Below are 21,816 nucleotides of genomic sequence, written 5' to 3'. Positions count from 1 at the left end.
GGTTGGGATGTAAAACAAGAAAAATGGGAATGGAGGGTGGGGAGAAGAAGATGGTGGGCTAGGGAGCCAGCCATCAGGCAGCTTGAAACGCTGGCTAAATCGGGAGCATCAGCACGCATTTCCAGCCTCCTGATTGGCCGGCTCCCGCACGCTCTGAATGTTTGTGTACCGAGTGTGAGGGAACTGTTAGGTGTGACATTCAGCATTCGAAAATAATTATGCACTGTCATATTTTTAAATAGAGTGAAACATCACTGCGCTCACTACTAATCTAACCTCTGTTTTTTTTAATGAAATTTTGTGTTAAAGTGTTAGGTTTTATTCTCACAACAAATGCTGTTTTTTTAATGCAGGGATTCCAAAGACAGTCCTTAAAGGAAATGGCGCTGAACCAAGCTAAGTACCAAAGGTGGCTGATCCAGCGCAAGAAGAAAGCGTTCTACTCTCCTGTGTGCGCCGATGAATTCCGCCAAGGGGTCCTGTACTTGCTTCAGGTGAAAAACCAGAGAAATGAACAGTGTGCCATTAACTGCAGCAACAGTAGGCCTCATTAATGGCCCGACGCTAACCCTGCTGGTGCTACCGGCGGGTTGCTGCCGGACCCGTTAAAATGTACCGTCGCCTGATTTCCCACTGCCACCGGTTCATTACGGGTCTGGGGGCCGGGAAGTCAGGCGCCGGTAAATTTGTAAATCCCCATTCACATAGAGTCTGATAGATAGCCCATTGTGAATGGAGCTGGTGCTTCCGTGACGGCTTTGCTTACCGTGACCGCTGCGCCCGGTACAGCGGCTCCAGTAGGCAAACTAGTAGTTTGCCGGTCTGATGTGAGTTTACCAGCACCATTATTTCTGGACCGGCAAACTTGACATGAGGCCCAGTGTTGCTATCTGATTGTCCCGGACAGCTAAATTGAAATAACGCTCTTTCAATATATCTAGATCAGTGGTCTTCAAACTGGGGATGTCCGAGGGGTTGTAAGCACCAGGCATACAGTGATGTACTCAATAAGACATGGCAATCAAACATCTCTCGTCCTTCTGAGCAGAGTGTTCGTGGAGATAGGACTTGCAAACCCGTTTTTGCCAAAAATCTCTGCAACCGCCTATTAAGAATGCTTTTGCATAAGTTCAGGTCCCCCTTAAGCCTCGGATAACTTGACACATTTTGCCCACTTTAGTTGCACCAGCAATAAAGAGGTGTAATCTTTCAGCATGAATGCATTAGGTGGTCACTGCCGTTTCATCAGTGACCCAGCCATGTCACAACTCTTAGATTCACTACATGACTTCTGTGAAAAGCCCAGCTTTCCGGAGTTAGGCAGGCACATGCAATGAAGCATTGATCAGTATCTGAATGGCCAAAAAGACACCAATCTACCGGTTGCGGCGTCGGTTCAGATATTTACCACAGTCAAGCGGGATGACTCCTGTGACTCTTATCCTTGTCTTATGGTTACATTTTGGAGAATGCTATATCAGAGTGGGTGATGAATTTATTTCTCTTTAACAGCATCTTTTAAATCTGAACATGGTTGAGAACTTGCTGTCCATGTTGAACACCCATTAAACATTTCACTCACTTAAGGTGTGTATGTCTGACATGTGGATGGCATTTTGCGTCTATGATTTCTATGCTCTAAGTATGCTGGCACAAGTAATGCCTGTTTACCTACCTTTTCCTTATGGGGGGATGCCAGTCAATTGTTTAGTCAATAACAGGCCATACCTAGCATTCCTCACATTTCGTGACACTCTCCACATGTCACTCATAATACTTCTCTTGATTAGTAAGGGTGGTAGTGGACTAATATTAACAGGTGACTCCACGCCAGCCAATCAGCTTCTTTGGAAAGCTGGCTTTCTTAACAGCTGAAATTATGTGTTTGAATGTGCTGGCTAGCGCCTCATCCCATAGGCCACATTTGTCAGCCTGCCGCAAGTCATCTACAGCCCTTCCCGCTGACACTACTGCGGCCCACTACTTTCTTTCCAAACACCTCCTTACCTTTTCAAAACACAACTTTACACTGTTACTCTCAACACCCTCCGGACTCTGGCTTCGCACCAGCACCTCCAGGCATGCCATAGAAATGGAAAAGGAGATGCGCGCAGAGCCTCACCTTCTGTTTCCATGGCAACCATATATTTTTTTAAATCAGTCTCAACAAAACACGTTTCTTGTGATCTGTGTTTTACCTCTTTAAACCCTCCATTAGCCCCCAGGCATTTGCCCAGAGACGTTTTTATAGACAATGGGCCTCATTACAAGGTTGCTGGTCTGGTAACAACGGTAACGGTAAGCTTGCTGGTACCATTGTTACCGGACGGGCAAACTACTAGTTCTGCTTGCGGGTGCCTTCCCTTCCGCCAGGACTGGCCTGCTGGGCGGACCGGCACCCGCGAGCCGACCATGTCGGATGCACCGGCACCATTCCGAATAGTGCCGGTGCATCCTGCTTCCCCATGGAGCTCGAATGGGTATGGGGAGCATTTTTTACCGGTGCCCGGGAATGGCCAATTACTGGGTCCAGCAGGGCCGTAATGACCCAGTAATTGCCCATTCCTGGGCACTGGTAAAAAAAAAAAAGACTCCGGTGGCAGCCGTGCCAGTTTTACCGGCACAGCTACCGCCGAAGTTGTAATGAGGCCCAATTGATTGATACACGTGTCTTAGTAGATGGTAAGGGACCTTGTTAACTTGGGCCGTAGACCGTTACAACCCAGTCTGCCCGACCAGTGAGCAATTATTACTTTACTACTTTCCAAACTGTAGATTTTTTTAAATGCCCTTTAATCGGCCACTGCTTCCCTCTTCTGTCACCTCCTACACATACAAACATTTTCTCCTCTTCGTGCACGCCAGCATGGTGTATTTTGATGACGATAATGCATCACTTTACAGAAGAAGTGCCATCCTGAATGTATCAAAGTGCTGGTAGCAGGATTCATTGTCTCTGGTTTCATCCCTTGCTCGCTCCTCATAGATCAGAGGAAAGACCTTTGCCGGTGAACACTCTACAATCACGTCCCCAGAAGAAGACCGACAAGCCTGGGGCCTCAACACACCTTGAATGAATTTGAAATTTCTAAACCATCTTTTGAAAACAAGGTTTTTGAGGTGTTCTATTAAAAAAAGTGCAGCTAAATAGTCCCACTAGTTCAAAACTGGAAATTGAGAGCATTTTTTTCCAGTAGCCTTAAGCCTATAGGCGTGAAAACTATAATGAGAAAAATAGTTTTCACGCGTTCATTTATATGCAGAAACGGTACCTGCACTCATCTGAGAAATGTTTGTTCTTTTGTTGTGTATTATATGTAAGCGATATTCAATCAACACTACAGCTAAGTCAATGCCTAGTCTGGAAACCCTTATTGATGTATTTTTATGTCCAGTTCAGTACTCTGGATGACAACCCTTGTATAACACCCCCTCTTAGAATCCCCCTGACCTCACTGAGCCAAGAAGTAGGTTTGTTTTGCAAATTAAAAGGTTTATTTGAAAAATTAACAAGATATATATCACACTTTTATAATAAATTAATAATTGATATCACACTTATGGATATAATGTTGATCAACAATGGGTAATCTGGCACTAGCACACTTCTTTACAATCAATGAGGAGTTAGTATAGGATGGATAAGGTAGCAAGAATACTTTTATGGTTTCAAGGGAAAAGCAAAGAGGAATAAAATGCAGTACAGAAATACTTGATGTGATTTTAGCAAAAGATAAGATAATCACTTTTTCTCTGGCAATTCACCTCCCCCCCCTATGCAATGTAAGAAATGGAAGGAGATGGAAAGAGGAGCACACAGATCTCAGGAATGCAATCAAATACAATACGAAATTCAGTTCCCCCCCAGCAAGCTTCGAGGAAACAGGTAGAAGTTTGAAACACAGGCCCAAAATGCTGTGAATGTGATGACAATGAAGTGAGAAATATGCTAAAAATGCTTTTAATTCCCTCTAGAGGTTCAGGGTGGGTGATATCTAGTTTATATTAGTTCAGGCTCACTTTAGCAATGTCCTATGAGTAACTAGCAGGTTAAAACGAATTTTAGCAAAGGAAAGCAAGGAGCTGCTGATTTTTACACGTGGCTGAAATTGTGCAAAATGTAAAATCGCGGTAATTACGGAGGAGGACGTCAGTTCTAGGTTTGTTGGAAAGCCTAGAATCTTAGCTTTAAGATGAAAGTTAAATCTCGTTCCTAGCACAAACGGTTCCGGAGATACGGTTTTGTGAAAGTAGTTTTTCGGATTTGAAATTTTAAAGCTCAGAATGACAGATGACAGTTTTCAGTTTTAAAGATGACAGAATGACACGATTCTACGAGGCAGTTCTAATAGGCTAAAATAGTTTGGATTAGATTATTTTAAACTAAGAAATTGGTTTTGCACAGTGGGTGCTCACACTATATTTTTGAAATAAGCCGTCAAGGTCTGGTCAGGTTGGACAGGGCTTCCGGCGGGTGGTTCTGAACAGCGGTCTGGTCTCTGGTTCTGCTCTCAGCACTGCACAGTTCTGGTCTCTCTGGATCTCTGGTCTCTCTGGATCTCTGCTCTCTGGAGGTTGATGGATTTGAAGTCTGGAGCCTCCCGGCAAAGCGTCCCGCAAGAAAGTGGAAAGTGAACTCCTACCTGGGTTTCAGTGGCCCTTTTTATGTGTTTTGAAAATGGATGTGTGCCTGGGCCTAGCTAAGCCTGCCCCTCTCACTTATCATTGGCCAAGCTTTCCTCTCTCCCTTGATTGGGAGGAAGAAATGGAGTGTCAGAGTGATGCTGTAGGTTTTATGGTCAGAGGAACCTCCCCTTGTCAAATTGCACACAAATCTATTTCTGATCCAAATACATATTTATCTATGTACCATTTTTCTCATATTATAGGGCCAGTTAACATATTTTCTGTAGCACCAAACCATCCGATCCCTGTCTTTGTACGATGTTGTTACCACTGATGACAGAATTCTCCCCTTTTCATCCAGATAACCACCTCTAAACCTTTCCAGATTTTACACAAATGTGCACCAGGGATATGGCTTTCAGATGATAAAATGTCAGATTTTCAACATGCATACATTTGGAGTAACAACCTTTTTTCCGCTACTATCCCCAAGAACATCCCACAGGGTCCTAACACCTTTTAAAATGTGCACAGAAAAATCCCAAGAATAATGATATTATTTATATAATTTTGACAGGTCCGTACTATGAGTTATCTATCTTTTTAAAATTATGCCCTGGTCAAAAAGGGGTGTGGCTTCCCACATCACAGGGTGGAATAACTGGTTTATCCACTTCCCCCAAGTTCAGCTGCTAGCAGAGGCACTGCCCCTGCCAGTTTCCCCCAAGAGGAAGCCATTTTACGACCCCCCCCCCCCAATATAACATTTGCCTGAGCCAAAGAAGGCCCATTGTTCAGTTCCCTGTAGTCCCCAGGTGCCACTCCCCTTTCAACAACAGGGCCATGTGATCTCCTTTTGGTGGGGCCAGCAGGATGCTGCCAGGCCTGGGAAGAGTTGTTGAGCCAGTTCAACCCCTGTCGGGGTTAGTTGTCAGGCAGAATTCAGCTAAATGTCACTTTAGTTCCCAGTTTTCTACATTCAAATCCAACTTGCATGCAGCTATTTTTTATATATACATTAAATAATTACTGCCTTCAAGTCATTTCAGAATATAGTTTTACATTGTATCCACCTCTTAGCAAGTCTTTCCTTGGCCTGGTTTCGGTTCATTTGTTCAGTTTTACACAAAAGTCTGGTGGTTTTAAAACGCCGGCTTTCTGATAGTGGTGAGCACGGGTACTGCATCCATTTTTGACATTAAGAAAATGAATTCCCCACAGTTCTGGGTTGCTTTTGGCAATCAGCATTGCCATTCCCAATGGTTTCAGGCTACTGTGTGTGTAGCCCAATGGTGGTTTTAGGCAGTGCCCTCCTGTGCTCACAACCTAGGCAAAAATGGGTTCTGGCCATCATGATGTTTTCCATGCCAGTACTGCACAGTTTTATGGTAGGGCTTGAATGCATGGGTAAAAACATCCCACATATACAAATTTGCCAAACGAACAGAATCATTTCTAAACACGAGCCTTGTGTTGTGGGAAGCATGGAATGCATTTGAGAGAGGCTGACTGCTAATGCCTCCAGAGGGAAGGCTCCTTGTGAGGCGTTCCTATGATCCACAACATGATGCATTTACAGGCACGGGATAGGGACATTGACCTGGGTTCTCATACCTATCACTGTATGGTGTGGTTAATCCATTTTGATCTTAGCCGGTTGCACACTCCTCCACAGGGGAGATGAGTAGTGGTGGCTGGCATGAGAAAGCATGACAGTCGATACTACAATCCCTGGTTATTTAGCCGCTGCTTGATGGGTGATCAAATATCATGTGCCCCGATCCGAGTTGGTTGATAGCATACCGCCATCTGGCCTCTGGTTGCTGTGTGATGCCCAACCCAGTTAGGCATTGAAACATGTTCTTGCTAGTAAATGATCCTGTATTGCGTGGATACCCTTTTGTATTGTGTTACATAGTTTGACCGCCATTATGGAGAACGCTGATCCACTGTGTCTCTATGGTGTAGCGCTTGGTCTCTCGTAGATAAATCATCACTGGATCTCAATGTTCTTCTTGGCTAGAATTGGATCATCTTTCCATGGATGAATTCGGCTGCAAGGCCCTGAAGCGTTCTGTAGGGGATGCCGAGTGCTTTGAAGTTGTTTCTTTTTCTTCCCCGTCAGCCAGTGGAGCGTGCTAAGAGCTGGTGTTAATTTGTGCCTCCTGTTCAGTCTGAATAACAGTGTTGAAGCTGAATTCTGCATGCATTGCGGTTTCACTAATATAACCAGGCATGCTAAGATATATGCTGTTGGCTAAATTGGTTCCTGATAAAACCAACAATATGACTGCAAGTGAAGCGTTTCTGGAACGCCACACACACACACACACACACACACTACAGATCTTTAGGTCACACATACGTGACAAAAAGTAAAGGCCTTGCACAAGTCTGAATTGCGGGACGCATTTGCACTTTCCCACCATCGTAGTGGACGGTATTGCACTTGTTCTGCTCTTAGCGACGTGGTGGAAAAGGTCCCCATTGCATGCAGAGGACCGTTTGCATATGAGTACAAACAGAAGAGGCGCCGTCTGCGCAGGTCCTCATCGGATTGACAGGACTCCCAATGAATCTTGACTGGGCTGCATAGTTTACTGTGGTGGTTAATTACCTGGGGGTTCTAGGAGTTCATGAAATAATCGCCTATTTCTGGAAGCCCACCCACTGCTCCATATTAGTTGTTTTTTCAGGACTGATCAGGTTTCCAAGATGTTAAAGCAAAAGGTGTGGCCACTTCAAAGATGTTTAGGAATTGATATGAGAAATGCCTGCTCTCAAAATGCTATTAACACTTCTTTAACTGTATGTCCCATCGCTAGAATTTTTATTATAGGAATGCATTGTAACTTTATTTTGAAATATAGTCAAAGTTATGTATCTTTCAAAGTATATTGAAAGAATGGGAAAATGCATGCCATTCCTTTAACACATATTCTTCTTTGGCGACTTTAGGCTGCTGGTCTTGGAAGAATGAAGCCCAACACTCTAGTTCTTGGCTATAAAACCAAATGGAAGAGCTGTGACCTAAAGTCATTGGATGATTATGTCAACATCATACAGTGAGTATGCAGATGCTAGAATTAAGCTAGAGATGCTTGTGTCATTAGAATGGTTGCTCTTTGTACTGTACTCCCTTTTGGACAGTCACATACACTCACAGGGGTAGACTGGGGATCAAAAGATTCCCTGGAAATTAAGCTGAAAGTGGCCCCATATGACCTATTTTCCACAAGGCCAATGCTTTTCCTATGGGAACATTTGGAAATACTACTCAAAAGAGGCCCAGGGTGCAGAGGCCCACCGGGAAATCTACTGAGTTCCTTTTAGGCCAGGCCCACCTCTGTAGACCCATCTTTTTTTAGAGTTCTCACTTTCAAAGTTGTACCAACCTTCTCTCTGAATTGAATTGTGGGTTTCTATCATGTGGTTGGTTTACAATGGATTCTATTTATGTAGAAATCACAGGAAAGCCTCACCACAGTTCAGTGTACTCACCAGAACATATGTTGGTTCAGTGCCTACACATGCAGACAGAGATGCTAGCTCAGTCGGGTGAGGGTCCGACCCTAGTGGCGGATGCTTGGGGAGGTGGTGACCTAAGGCCATGATTTTGTTATGTGATACTTCCATGTTCCACTTGGGCACTTAGAGGTTGAGTGCGATTGATTGGAACTTGAATGGAGAATATTAGGTAAAGTGGTGTTGTGGATGTCTCATAGTTTGGAGGGTGGGTGTTTGTTTTATCGGGATTGGCAGGGTGATATACTGTAAATCTGAGGGGTTCGGGCATGAGAGAAGTAGCATATTTCAGTATGGAAGATATCTGGGTGGGGCTGAACGTGAGGGTGTTTATTGTGAAAGAGTATTAGAGTTTTGCATGCAGCAGGAGTTTGGAGGTGGAGGATGTAGGTTCTAACTACATGAGATTAAAAATAGCAAGTACCAAAACAAACACGGTGGAAACCATGAACGTTGCAGATTTCAGCATTACAAAAGCATATTATTATTAATGCAAGCTGTGGGCAAGTAGGATGGCATTTTATCATAGTTGAGGGGTTTAATTGGTGCCCTGGGTGTATGGAGTGAACGTGTATCGCAGGCTTCCAGCGCAAGGGGGCTTATGTTTGTGGATTGTCTGGATTATGGTTACATGGCAGTTCTTAATGAAGGTGATTATTTTGTCTGTACGGTGTGTAGGGTTTTGTCCAGAGAAAGCCCCAACACTCAAGAATGCAGGGGCCAGGTAGCTAAAGACCTATAGTCTGCACTGGGTTTAAAATATGACTTCCTGTTGTGGATCCTCAAGTGCTTTGCTAGGCATGCATGCATGTGTAGTGTTTCTTTTTTTCGCGAACCTTTTCCAAGATCCGAACCTCCAGTTCCTGTAGCCAGAGGTCAGCTATTAAAAATCAAATCAAATTGCTAGTCTGTCTTCTGTGTTTATCTCAGACTTTAGCAACAGAAAGCAGAGGAATTCCACTTGTCTTCTTACATAATGATTTACTTTTTTGATACAGAATTAATTTACTCCAAAAACATTAAGCTTTATAAATATTTTGAATTGAAAACAGAATCAACTTTTTTCCAAACTTTTAGAAATGGGATTGAATGGCTTCTTTTACCCTAATAACTAACTGACACTGTTCTCTGCTTAATAAAGATCTTTCAATTTGCCTGAGGATCTAGTGTGATTGGTTAACAGTTAATCAAACATAAATTAATGCAGTCCCACAGACTGACCACGTCCACTATTCAGTCCAATGTTGTGTGGTGTGACGTTCCATGATCTAAGGCCCAGGCACACTTGTCAAATCTGGAGAATACTTTTTGGATGAAGATAATAAAATAGTAGCAGAGGAGGAGATGCTTCAGTTTAGTAAGACACTTTAAAGTACCAAGGCAATTTAGGAAAGTGGCCAGCATCTTAACATCTCTGGAGCCTGTGATCTATTGAACATTTTGTAATATTTTCATTTTAAATGTCTCAGAAGTTGAAGGCTCATGAACAATACACCAAATAGAAAATACCTTTGGTGGAGGAAGATGTGTGTTATGTAGTGTGGGAAACCTGAGGGTATTCTCACTCCTACTCCCCTTGGGTCCTCTATGCAGTGACCAGGGAAAGGGCAGCATTCTTGGATCCTGACCTGGGGGCAGAGAAGCGATGGGGGATCACCTGGGTGGAGGGCCTTTGAAGATTGAGAGTGGGATGCCCTTGGGTGAGACATGATATCCCTTTTTCCCTATTGACAACCCAACCAAAGCCCAACCCATTTTTTCTGTGCTGTTTTATGCCAGCTCCCCTCACCTCCCCACATAGGACACTTGACAGTACTGAGATGAGGAAGAGGAGACTGAGAGCAATACAGACTCTACTCTTTTAACACTTCACTACAAGGACAAGGAAAATGCTTATCAAGTACTGTGAGGGTCAGGCATGTCCCTTCAGTTATGGTCAGGCAGGGCTGATTGAGCATCTAGACCTGCAGCTTTTCAAGAGGCTGCAGGTGTATGAAGGAAGACCAGGAGAGCAACAGAGAGAGCTGCAGGAGATCCTTATGAGGAGGCAGCCGTGGTGTGTCTGGAGACAGAGACAGGATGCCGGCAATCATCCCGGAGGACTCCTGGAACCCTACATTAGTGGCTGTGTGTTTTACCCAGGTCTTTGAGCCTACATCTCCAAGTGCGTGCAGCAGGAGCTGCTGAGGAGAAGCCCAGTAAACAGGATGCTGCCCGCGTCCAGGAAGCAGACTTGAGCCAGCATTTAGAGAAACTCACATGACGGGCGACTGGGGCTTGCACTGGTGGGTTTTTCGACTTCAGAAATCAAGAGGAAGTTGTGGGAACCACCGGGAATACCTACAGAAGGCCGGTGAGTGTTGGGAGAATGTTTAAGCACTGAGGCACTCCTTTGGGACCGCAAGTGAATAACGGTCCATGAATATAAGCTGATGCAGTCATATTGAATACCAAACTAAATAGAAACTTAACTTTGAAGCAAACAAATGCCTATTGAATACTGAACCAAATGGAAACTTAACATTGAAGCAAATAAGTGCATATTAAATACCGAACTGAATGAGATCTTACAGTTACGCAACATAAGTGCACACTCAACACTGAACTGAAAGTAAACAACATTAAATGTATGTTGCACAACTATTTAACTTAAACCCTGAAGTTAAATACATAAAAGGCTAAAGGGAACCACACATTGAACTTTGACTGACTGCAGTGTGCAAGACCAAAGATTGGCAAGAGGTGTGTGACACGTTGTTGCAGAGCCACAAGGCTAAAGAAGAGAAGCCAATGGAGTGCAAGACTACAAATAAAGCCAAGAGGCTGCCAAAAGGAACTTAGTGAAGGTGACTTTGTGCACAGGAACAAGTGCCAAGGAACCTATGTGGGCAGAGGGGACCAGGGATCCTGGTTGCGTGACCTGCCATGGGTGGACCGTGTGTTCTAACAACTGCGCCTAGACCAGTGAGCCCTGAATGGTGAAAAATAAGGGCACTGTGAAACAGCACAATTAAACCACTGTAAATGAACTGGTGAGGCAAGACAGAAGGAGGGCCTGGTTGACCTGGAGTTTATGTTAAAACTTTTTGGAAGATTAAAACAAGTGTAAGTGGCAAAGTTGAAATCTTGGGGAAGGGAACCCTGATACTTAGAGGATGGCGTGGAGACTTCTGCAGGGATTGTTCAGTCTGTGTCTAGCTCACCATCCGATTGTACATTTGTTTTTTAGATAGAATTTCAGAAATTGCCTCAATGACTGCCGGGGCCTTCTGGAATGCTGTTGATGGGATACATGGCAGATAATGTGAGTCTAGTTCATCGACCAGCTAAAAAATCTGAGGTTGCCTTGGGTCATGTGAGGTCATGGTGTGTGGAATGCCTATGCTGCTTTTCAGTGATTCCAACTGGCTCATCAATCCATTCAGGGGATCATAGTATAAAGTGGAAAGCATGGGATATTGGATTGGTGCGCTAGGTATGCCTCTAGGCATTTGGACTCGGTCAGCTATTGAATATCATGTGCACCCTATTAAATGTCATTACTATTTGGAGCACTATTTAGAGCAAGTTGTTGGCACAGTTCCCGTAGGTTAGCCGCCAAATGGTTAAATTTATTACAATCTCAAATGTTGTCATTCACAGCTTAGTCAAAAAGAGGTGAATGTTAAGGAAGTCCCAACACCTCTGCTGGGCATTTAAGATGATTCCTAGACACACGTCAATGTGTGCAATGGCATGAATACTGAAATACTTTTAAATTATAACAGAAAAGGATGTGTAGAGGAGCAGGTGGAAGCATTATCCCTAACTCCAGCCCTTTAACCACTGTCCTATTGGAACAGTAAGAGAAGAGCCTTATATGGGACTCAATAAACCTCATGAAGTGTACGAGAGACGATATGCACTCAGGCAACTGTTTCAAATGTATGCTTGCACTGTGAGAGGGGAAGGATATCGTGAGGAAGGATGTCAGCCCACACCATTGGACATCATATAGTGCTGAGCGAAATCTGACGAGGGTAGAGTGATGTCATAAAGATGATATACAGAGACATACTGAAACGATATAAAAATACTTAAGAGTGACGATGTAACTGAAGTGACAAGAGAAACATGTATGACATCATGATAAAGTAATCATATATACAAAGAAGATAAAGTAACTTGCAGACCAATAAGTGTAAATATGCTGTAACACAAGATCGAGGAGACATATAGAAGCTTGCTGTAGAGGAAAATAAAATGTGGCAACGATGGCCACGATAGGACAATGGAGGATGGCTCCTGTAAAGATTCAATACAGCTACCTCCGAAACAGACCAGGGGTGTAGAGTCAGGAGACATTGGAGAATTAGCTTTGTGTGCAAAAGGTAGAGGAGTCTATGCTGGCTTGGGATCAAGGATGCTATTTGAGGAATAGCTGCAAAGCACAAATTGAGGCAGACAGATAAGCTTTGGACGTGAGCCATATTTTTCTTAGATTAAAGAAGAAGAAAACATTTGCAAGAGCCAAGTATTGGATAATTAACAATGGATAAGGCTCCTAAAAGATGGAGTGAGCAAGTCTCTAGAGGCCAAGAGGAGCAATGACATCCAGCATAATTGAATCAAATGGCATAAATAAGAGGTCGAAATGGACACATTTTCGGTCTCTTCACATGTGATTCAGAAGTAAAAAACGAGGGCTATTCATTAAGCTGTGGATGAAGATAGTGATGTGCTTACGCTCCCTTGAATGTCCCAGAACAGAGAGCGAGTTAAAAGGTCAACTACAGATGGGAAACCTTGCCTCATAGTCAGACTGATGAAAGATGATGGACTTATTGGGAAAGTGGGGAGTAATCTGACGTGACTCAAGCACCTTGGTTTCATTTTGCTTATCTGCTGCTAGCCAAGCCGAATGTCCAAGGTCGGGTATGAATGCCAACTAATCAGTGGGTCTATGGTGCAGCCTGCTACATAATATTGCATAGACCAATCCCCTGCCATTTTGTATTATCAGTATTAAACTTATTTAAAGCTAGTTCGAGGAGTGACTTACAGATAAGAGACAGCCAATGAAGCATTAACCCATATGTATTCTATAAGTAGATATATTCCCCTAACCAATCCCTCCAGTCAATCGGTTTTCAAGATTGCCATGTAGGATGATGTCATAGATGACGCATATTGGGGTTTAAAGCCTGTGTGTAATCAAGTTTGTGAGTGAGTGTGCAAGCATCAGTCCGAAGTCTGCCAGTGTGCCCTGCTTTATTAAATTGAGAATAAAGTAGTAGTTTACCATATTCTTTGAGTCTGTCCGGTTATTTGATCTGACATCTTTACTGGTAATCCCGGCTAGCACAAGAGACGCTTAAGGTGCTAGAGCACAGATGTTCTGTCATTCACCAATATAGTTCATCATTTCGCAGGATATGTGATAATACATATAGAAAAAAACCTTGGCTAAGAGAGAGTTAAGATGATCCGGTTTAATGCAACAAAACACCTGAAATTCAGGAATCGCATTTTGAGCAAGTCCACCTTAACTGTGCACCCCCTGTTGTGCAGTATATGGCCACAATGACATCAATTGCGCCACTAATTACATCATGCATGACATCACTGGTTTGATATTTTCTTTTTGAAATATGACACCTCTGTTTTTCAACATGAAATATATGTACATAGTTCATACTTACCCTGTCCAAGTCAGTCTGCCATTGTTTAAATGTGACATGTGGTATACAATTATGTAGCATAAGTAACTGATTTTGTTTGCATATTAATCAAATCTCAAAGTCTGGCTCCTAGAAGCACGTTTTTATGTAGATTGCAGCTTGTAAATGCTCAATAAACAAAAATATAACATTTCATTATATATTATCACAAAGGCACACAGGCACCTAGCCTGATGTAATTGCTATTGCTATTTGTATTAATATAGTGCCTGTGGCTAGGTTCGTCCAAGTGCTGTCTTTTAAAACAATCAGTGTTCCTATAAGAGTGACTGCATAAACTCTTTGCTTAATCGAAGAGAAATATGTCATACTTATATGGTTTGTCCTTTTGACTCCCCTTGTACCTTGCAATTATTCCTTGAATTAGCATCCTTGATCCCAGGCCAATAGAATCCTCTTTATTCCTCACACAAAGCTGTTCTTCCAGTGTCTCTTGACTCAGCAGCCCTGGTCTGTCCATCATGGCCGATCTAGCCATGTTATGTTTTTCTCTTCAGCAAGCTTCTATATTTCTCACCTGCCTTGTGTTTCTGCATATATATATATATTTATTAATCAGCAGGTTACTTTATCTGCTTTGCATATACAATTTCCTCATATTTGATTACGTTTCTCTTGTTACTTCAGTTAAATCTTTATTCTTTCAGTATTTGCATATCTTTTCAGTAAGTCTCAGTCTCTTTCCTCTATGACGTCACTTTTTCTTCTTGTCAAATTTCACTTATAGCTCGATGATGTCCAATGGTCTGTGCAGAAATCCTTCCACCCACTCAGTACGAGGGTACTTTCGATACGGTTGTCAGAGTACATATCGTCTCTCATACAATTGGTGCAGTATTGGGATGATACCTGGTGTCCCACATAGGGCTCTTCTTCTACTGTTCCAGTATGGAGGAGGTGAGGGTGCGGGAGCTAGGGATGACGTGTCCACCTACTCCTCTACACACCACTCCGAAAAGCTAATGTAAATGAGTAGTTTAGAGTACATTGCGGCCTGTAATATCTGTATTAATACCTATACATCTTGATGTTGTTACAGCCTAGTTGTGACCTCGCTAATCCCCTGTAATAAGAAAATTGCAGCACTACACAACTGTAGTACCTTGTTATAGTCTGTTTGTGGTGTAGGAATGCACTTGGTGCAGTTAACTAAAGGCGTGCTAGCTTTTCAGAATCCTTCCTTCTAAAATCACTCTTTGTGACACTTAAGCATTCATTGAAAAGGAAATGTGTATATTAATATGATTTCTTTGTGCACTGCTTGTGATTCGTACAGGAGAGAGCGCAAGCACCTACCTGTTTTTTATTTTACCTATCATTTATTTTAGACCACAAAATGGCTTTTAAATGCAATGCATTAATCTGCTTAAAATGAACACTTTACCGGCTGTATTTTAGTGGTTTTATTTTTCAAAAGATTCTACGTTGATTATATATAGCAACACCGGAAGACCTCTTGCATTGGAGAGGGTCATTTTACAAAAAATCTAAACTGAATGCAGGGGCTGCCGCCTTTAGCGCTTCTGTGCTGTAGGCTCCCTGCAAGCAATGTTAAAGGCCCCGTAGGCAGAGTGGACAAGGAAAGAGTAAAAGCGAGGAAAACTCACTTCAACTGGTCAGTTTCCCCAGGGGCCCTCTCTGATGCTAGTTGCCACCTTCTCTTTTCGTATAAAGATATCTTGAAATAGTAACATTTGTGGGAACCAGACTGTCAATCTTGGAATGATAAGCTTCTATGAGAAAGTGATTGACATGGACTTTCTACGTTCTGATAATATGCTTTGCTCAGTAAAACAATTGCACCATTGCTATTAAGACTATTGTGTGCAGTGGAGTGTGAAGAGAGACAGTTTACGATGTCTGCATAATTACATAATTTATTTTAAATAGCTTTGCCGATAATACACACCACGTTGGGCCTGATTCACAGAACTTCTTTCTGTAGGATTATAAAACACTTCTGTGAATCAGGCCCTTTGTCTCTTAAAGTGCCCTTTCTTCTTGGAAAGGGATGAGATCAGATATAAACCATGATCTGCTTCTTCTGTAAAGCACCAATTCAATGTTTATTTTGCCTGATGAACACTGATTGGATGGAAGTGCTGCTGAAGTCAAACATATGTTACAATACAAAAATATGTTGGCAATAATTAATACAAATTTAAAGAAATACTGTAGCAGTTAGCAGTTGTAGACTCTGCAGCCTGGTCCTCTGGTGCCTTGCAAGGTCTGTCAGAAACACATCACCTAAGCAGAGCATTTCTGCACCACCTTCACCTGACCCTGTTTGAACAACTCCCCTCATTGTGATGGTGACATTCCTTTAGGACAGTCCTGATGACAATGTATGTGTCCAAACACCAAGTCGGTTCACTTCTCAAGCAGCTGCACTGCTTCCAGGAATGGTTAGTTCGATCCTAGCAAACGTTCCCCTGGCAGTGCAGAGGACACAGGGCGATACAGCTTTAAAGTGAGAGAGTGAGAGCATAGAGAGAGAGAGAGAGAGAGAGAGAGAGAGAGAGAGATCAGAGAGAGATCAGAGAGAGAGGTAGTGTGATAGGCGGAAGAAGATAAATAGAGAGATAGGAGAGAGAGAGAAGGAGAGAGGGAGAGAGAGCGAGAGGGATCAGAGAGAGAGGTAGTGTGATAGGCGGAAGAAGATAGATAGAGAGATAGGAGAGAGAGAGAGAGAGAGCGAGAGGGATCAGAGAGAGAGGTAGTGTGATAGGCGGAAGAAGATAGATAGAGAGATAGGAGAGAGAGAGAGAGCGAGAGGGATCAGAGAGAGAGGTAGTGTGATAGGCGGAAGAAGATAGAGAGATAGGAGAGAGAGAGAAGGAGAGAGAGAGCGAGAGGGATCAGAGAGAGAGGTAGTGTGATAGGCGGAAGAAGATAGATAGAGAGATAGGAGAGAGAGAGAGAGAGCGAGAGGTATCAGAGAGAGAGGTAGTGTGATAGGCGGAAGAAGATAGAGAGATAGGAGAGAGAGAGAGAGAGAGAGAAGGAGAGAGAGAGAGCGAGAGGGATCAGAGAGAGAGGTAGTGTGATAGGCGGAAGAAGATAGAGAGATAGGAGAGAGAGAGAGAGAGAGAGAGAGAAGGAGAGAGAGAGAGCGAGAGGGATCAGAGAGAGAGGTAGTGTGGTAGGCGGAAGAAGATAGATAGAGAGATAGGAGAGAGAGAGAGAGAGAGAGAGAGAGAGAGAGCGAGAGGGATCAGAGAGAGAGGTAGTGTGATAGGCGGAAGAAGATAGAGAGATAGGAGAGAGAGAGAGAGAGAGAGAGAGAGAAAGAGAGAGAGAGAGAGAGATCAGAGAGAGAGGTAGTGTGATAGGCGGAAGAAGATAGAGAGATAGGAGACAGAGAGAGAGAGAGAGAGAGAGAGAGAAGGAGAGAGAGAGAGAGCAAGAGGGATCAGAGAGAGAGGTAGTGTGATAGGTGGAAGAAGATAGAGAGAAGGAGAGCGAGAGAGAGCGAGAGGGATCAGAGAGAGAGGTAGTGTGATAGGCGGAAGAAGATAAATAGAGAGATAGGAGAGAGAGAGAAGGAGAGAGAGAGAGAGCGAGAGGGATCAGAGAGAGAGGTAGTGTGATAGGCGGAAGAAATTAAATAGAGAGATAGGAGAGAGAGAGAGATAGGAGAGAGAGAGAGAGTGAGAGAGAGAGAGACGAGAGAAAGGGAGCGAGAGTGATCAGAGAGAGAGGTAGTGTGATAGGCGGAAGAAGATAGAGAGATAGGAGAGAGAGAGAGCGAGAGAGAGAGAGAGGGAGCGAGAGTGATCAGAGAGAGAGGTAGTGTGATAGGCGGAAGAAGATAAATAGAGAGATAGGAGAGAGAGAGAAGGAGAGAGAGAGCGAGAGGGATCAGAGAGAGAGGTAGTGTGATAGGCGGAAGAAGATAAATAGAGAGATAGGAGAGAGAGAGAGAGAGAGAACGAGAGAGAGAGAGAGAGAGAGAGAGAGATCAGAGAGAGAGGTAGTGTGATAGGCGGAAGAAGATTGAGAGATAGGAGAGAGAGAGAGAGAGAGAGAGAGAGAGAGAGAGAGAGAGAGAGAGAAGGAGAGAGAGAGAGAGAGAGAGCGAGAGGGATCAGAGAGAGAGGTAGTATGATAGGCGGAAGAAGATAAATAGAGAGATAGGAGAGAGAGAGAGCGAGAGAGAAGGAGAGAGAAAGAGAGAGAGAGAGCGAGAGAGAAGGAGAGAGAGAGAGAGAGCGAGAGAGAGAAGGAGAGAGAGAAAGAGAGCGAGAGGGATCAGAGAGAGAGGTAGTGTGATAGGCGGAAGAAGCTATATAGAGAGATAGGAGAGAGAGAGAGTGAGAGAGAGGAGGATTTGTCAGGACTATCAGCTGCATAACAGTACCTTAGACAGCTAAACTATTCCACTGGTTACTCAGCTTTTCCAGTAACATTTAAGACAGCATAACTACTTCCTGGGCTACTGAAGTTACAGCTCTATCCAGCAGTGCTACCAATCAAGATGCATATCACGGAGTAACGCTGAAGCTCAAACATACGTTATGCTTATTACACAGCCCCCAGCAACATCTCGGGCGGCAGAGCTACCTCTCAAAGAAAGAAGAACACTTAGGGCCTGATTCATGGAAGTGATTTAAAATGGCGCAATCCCATAGGAAAACGCCCCCATGAATCAGGCCCTTAGTCTTTATTGAGCAGAGAGGCCTTGCCTGTTAAGGCTGAGCAAGCACATGTGTTAAGAGCTCTCAGGGAGACTGCAACCAGAAGAGCTCTCATATATGATGCTTTACACAGCAGATCTGCCCATCGTGGCATTTTATATTTGTATTTCTATTTATTGAAGGATCTGGTATAATTCAAACAGAAATGATTTACAAAGTAGGCAGTAACAGGGAGCAGATTTGGTCCTAGTGTAAGGTGCCTTTACATTAGAGTATTGCTTGATTGTGTGACGTATGCTAGGTTTTGGAGGTGTAATAGGGAGAACATATTCTAGGGGCCCTGGAGTGGTGGACATAGATGATGGGCCTCATTACGGGTCTGACGTTTACCGTGCTGGTAAAACCAGCAGGTTGTCGCCGGCCCCGTAATGAATTACCGGCGCCTGACTTCCCGGTAACACCAGGGTATTCCGACCCCGGCGGCCGGGAAGTCAGGCGCCGGTAATTTTGTAAGTCTCCATTCCCATGGGGCCCCATGGGAATGGGGACCACGGAAGCACCAGCACCGTTAAAAACGGTGCTGGTACTTCCATGAAACTCTGTGGGCGGGTGCCGTTCTGCCTGCAAGGTCTGACACGGGCGCGCGGGACAGCACCCGCCCACAGAGTCGTACTCTGCCGGTCTGGAATAGTTATGAGGCCCGATGTGTTTACACCGACAGCCTGAGGCCAGTAGTTATACATTTACAAATTCCATAGTGTGGTCCTGAAGGCAGAATGCATGAGAGGTGGGGCATCGGTTAGTTTGAATACGTCATCTTGCTGTAAGGTCTTGGCAGAGGTGCTCTCATTCAGGTCATTCAGAAGTAGAGCAATGCCTTAGATGAGACACCTGTCAGCAGGTAGGTTGACAGGAAAAAGCGTCCTCGTATTGTGTGAAGCTACCAGGAAGGCCTTGGACAGCAGAGCTATCCTTGTCTGTAAAAGCTGACGTAGCCCTCATGTAACACCGCTTTCAGTGCGACTTCAAACAAAACAGTTGCCACTCTGGTTCTGTGCAGTAGATGGGAGTAATGCTTCAGACAGGAGAGCCATGCTTTGCATGTCCCTCGGATTATGCAGTGCCATGAAGGCTTTAGACAGCAGAGCTACTATTGGCAGTACAATCTGAGCTAGCCCTCATGTGACGCAGCTCTCAGTGCGACTGCAAACAGAAGAGCGTGCACTCTGGTTATACGCGGTACATGAAAATAACGTTTGAGGCAGCAGAGCTATACTTTGCATAGGGTGACTGTCAATAATTATGATGACAGTAAAGAAAGTACCTCACTGTATGCATCTGCCAGCAAGCCCTTACAAAGTAGGGCAAACAGCCTGTGCTCAAGGCCGTGAATGTTGACTTTCAGTAACACGGTAGAGAAGCACGCAGCTGACTGCAGACAGATAACGAAGCTGCCTCGCACAGCTCTCACCAATAGCCTTATGTTGTATTTATGCTCAAATGAGAATTCGGAATTATTTTCAGTAGGAATTGCGCCATCCAGTGGCAGATAATAATTCCTCTCTTTTCTATTTTGTTTCTCTTAGTTGTGGTTGTTATGAAACTAACTGTATAAGGGCAGGCATTCACGTACCTTACTGTCTTCATCGGACCAGCTTGCAAAAAAGGAAGCATTATCTGTATACTATGTAATTGAGATATAATAATAATCTTTGTTTTAGTTCAAATTAACGTTTACAAATTTAATTAATAAAATATAACGTATAAAATGAAAATATATATTTAAAATTGAGATATACAGAACATGGGCATAACGAGGACAGGCTGATTTAAAGCACTTCCTGTACATTAGAGAACTTATTTGAAAACCAGATGCTGTGGCCAAAGAGCTAATAATTAGAGTTAGTCTTTCCACAGCTGAAAGGAGTAATATATAATCACGCTTAATTTTCATTGTATGATATGATAGGTTATTTATAAGGCGATTAATGCCGAGAGGTTTCTAAGCACGGACGCGGGGATTGAACCTGCGTTGCTCCATCTCATCTTGCTTCCAAGGCGAGCACGTTGCCCCTGAGCTATCCTCCACCTCGGCTGATTGTTGTGTACACTCATACGCATAGTCAAATTAGCGATTTTTAGTTGGCGATGAGTGGGTGATAAACGGAAAACGGGCTATATGAAAATCGTAATGCAAAAAATGAGTTTTTCAGCAAAGATGTTTGGCGTGAAAACGTTGATGAAAGTTGACCAAATTTAGCATGAGTTTCCTGAGCTGGTAGGATCCGTTGCATTCCACATTTGGTGAACACGTTTTAGCTAAAATCATGTTTGCACTTTATTTTACACTGTGTTAACATATATTTTATAATTTGCAGCGATGCTTTCGACTTTCACTATGGAATCGTCATTGTAAGAATCCGAGAGGGACTTGATGTGACACAAAGCGAGACACATGGTACGTGACCCCTAGTGTCATCAGTTTATGAAAGATATTCCTATTACAGACCCTCATCATTGCTTTTATCAGATTTTAAATGTGCATACAACTAAATAAAACTCTAAGCAATCAAATACAAAACTGAGGTTTTTTTTAACATATTTCCTAATCATCAAATCCACGTTTAACACTTAATCACAAATAAGGGCATCATTTTAAATTGAGTGTAATACCGAGAAGAGGACCGTGTCTGCGACCGCTTATATGTCTGTAGCTCTTTCTGTCAGATTGTTACTTTTCTTGTTGCGGTGCAAAAAAGGGGCAGGACTCAGGGCAGTGCCAGTTTCCCATGTTTTTTTTTTACATCACATCCAAAAAAGAAGCTGTAATGCTGGTGCCCAGGTACATGCATGTCACACAGAATTACAAGGAATCTGCACGTGTGTTTTTTTCCATCTATAAACAGCAGTCAGAATCCTTGTCGAGTCAATCAAGCTCCTGCATTAAAATGAGTAATGGGAAGACACTCTGGCCTTTTTCCTGCGAGGAGCAGAGCATTAAACAGAGCCGATTTTCCTTTGTATGCTCCGCTCCACTACAAAATGGCATGAATAGTCAAAATTAGCAGAGAGTTTGCCTCCCCCATTTTTAACAACAAAAGGCCCGATTCATGGTATTATTTGCCTGGAAAATATGGCACTTGCGTGCCAAACTGCATGCAAATCTGCGTTTGTCAATTCATGGAATCGACTGCACTGTACTTTTCCTGAACTTGCGTGGAGTACGCGTAGGCTCGGCACGTCTCTGCGAGCTGTCAAGAGCCTTGCACGAGACTCCACGCAGAACATGGGTGTGGCTTGCGCAGAGG

The 21,816-nt window shown here is 43.5% G+C and overlaps 1 protein-coding gene across 1 annotated transcript in view; it reads left to right on the top strand.

Moving 5' to 3' along the window:
• The window catches only part of LOC138577272 (solute carrier family 12 member 2-like), a 953,949-nt gene that overhangs the window by 854,872 nt on the left and 77,261 nt on the right, over positions 1–21,816 (top strand). The window contains exons 17-19 of the mRNA XM_069649614.1: positions 354–494; positions 7,585–7,691; positions 20,887–20,966. Of these exons, the coding sequence (XP_069505715.1) occupies positions 354–494; positions 7,585–7,691; positions 20,887–20,966 (328 nt within the window). The remainder of the gene's footprint in view (positions 1–353; positions 495–7,584; positions 7,692–20,886; positions 20,967–21,816) is intronic.

This window comes from Ambystoma mexicanum, chromosome 1p (genome assembly GCF_040938575.1).
Source record: "Ambystoma mexicanum isolate Mex_15411 chromosome 1p, UKY_AmexF1_1, whole genome shotgun sequence".
Lineage (NCBI taxonomy): Eukaryota > Metazoa > Chordata > Amphibia > Caudata > Ambystomatidae > Ambystoma > Ambystoma mexicanum.
The sequence above is the reverse complement of the archived record's forward strand: the minus strand, read 5'-3'. Positions and strand labels throughout refer to the sequence as shown.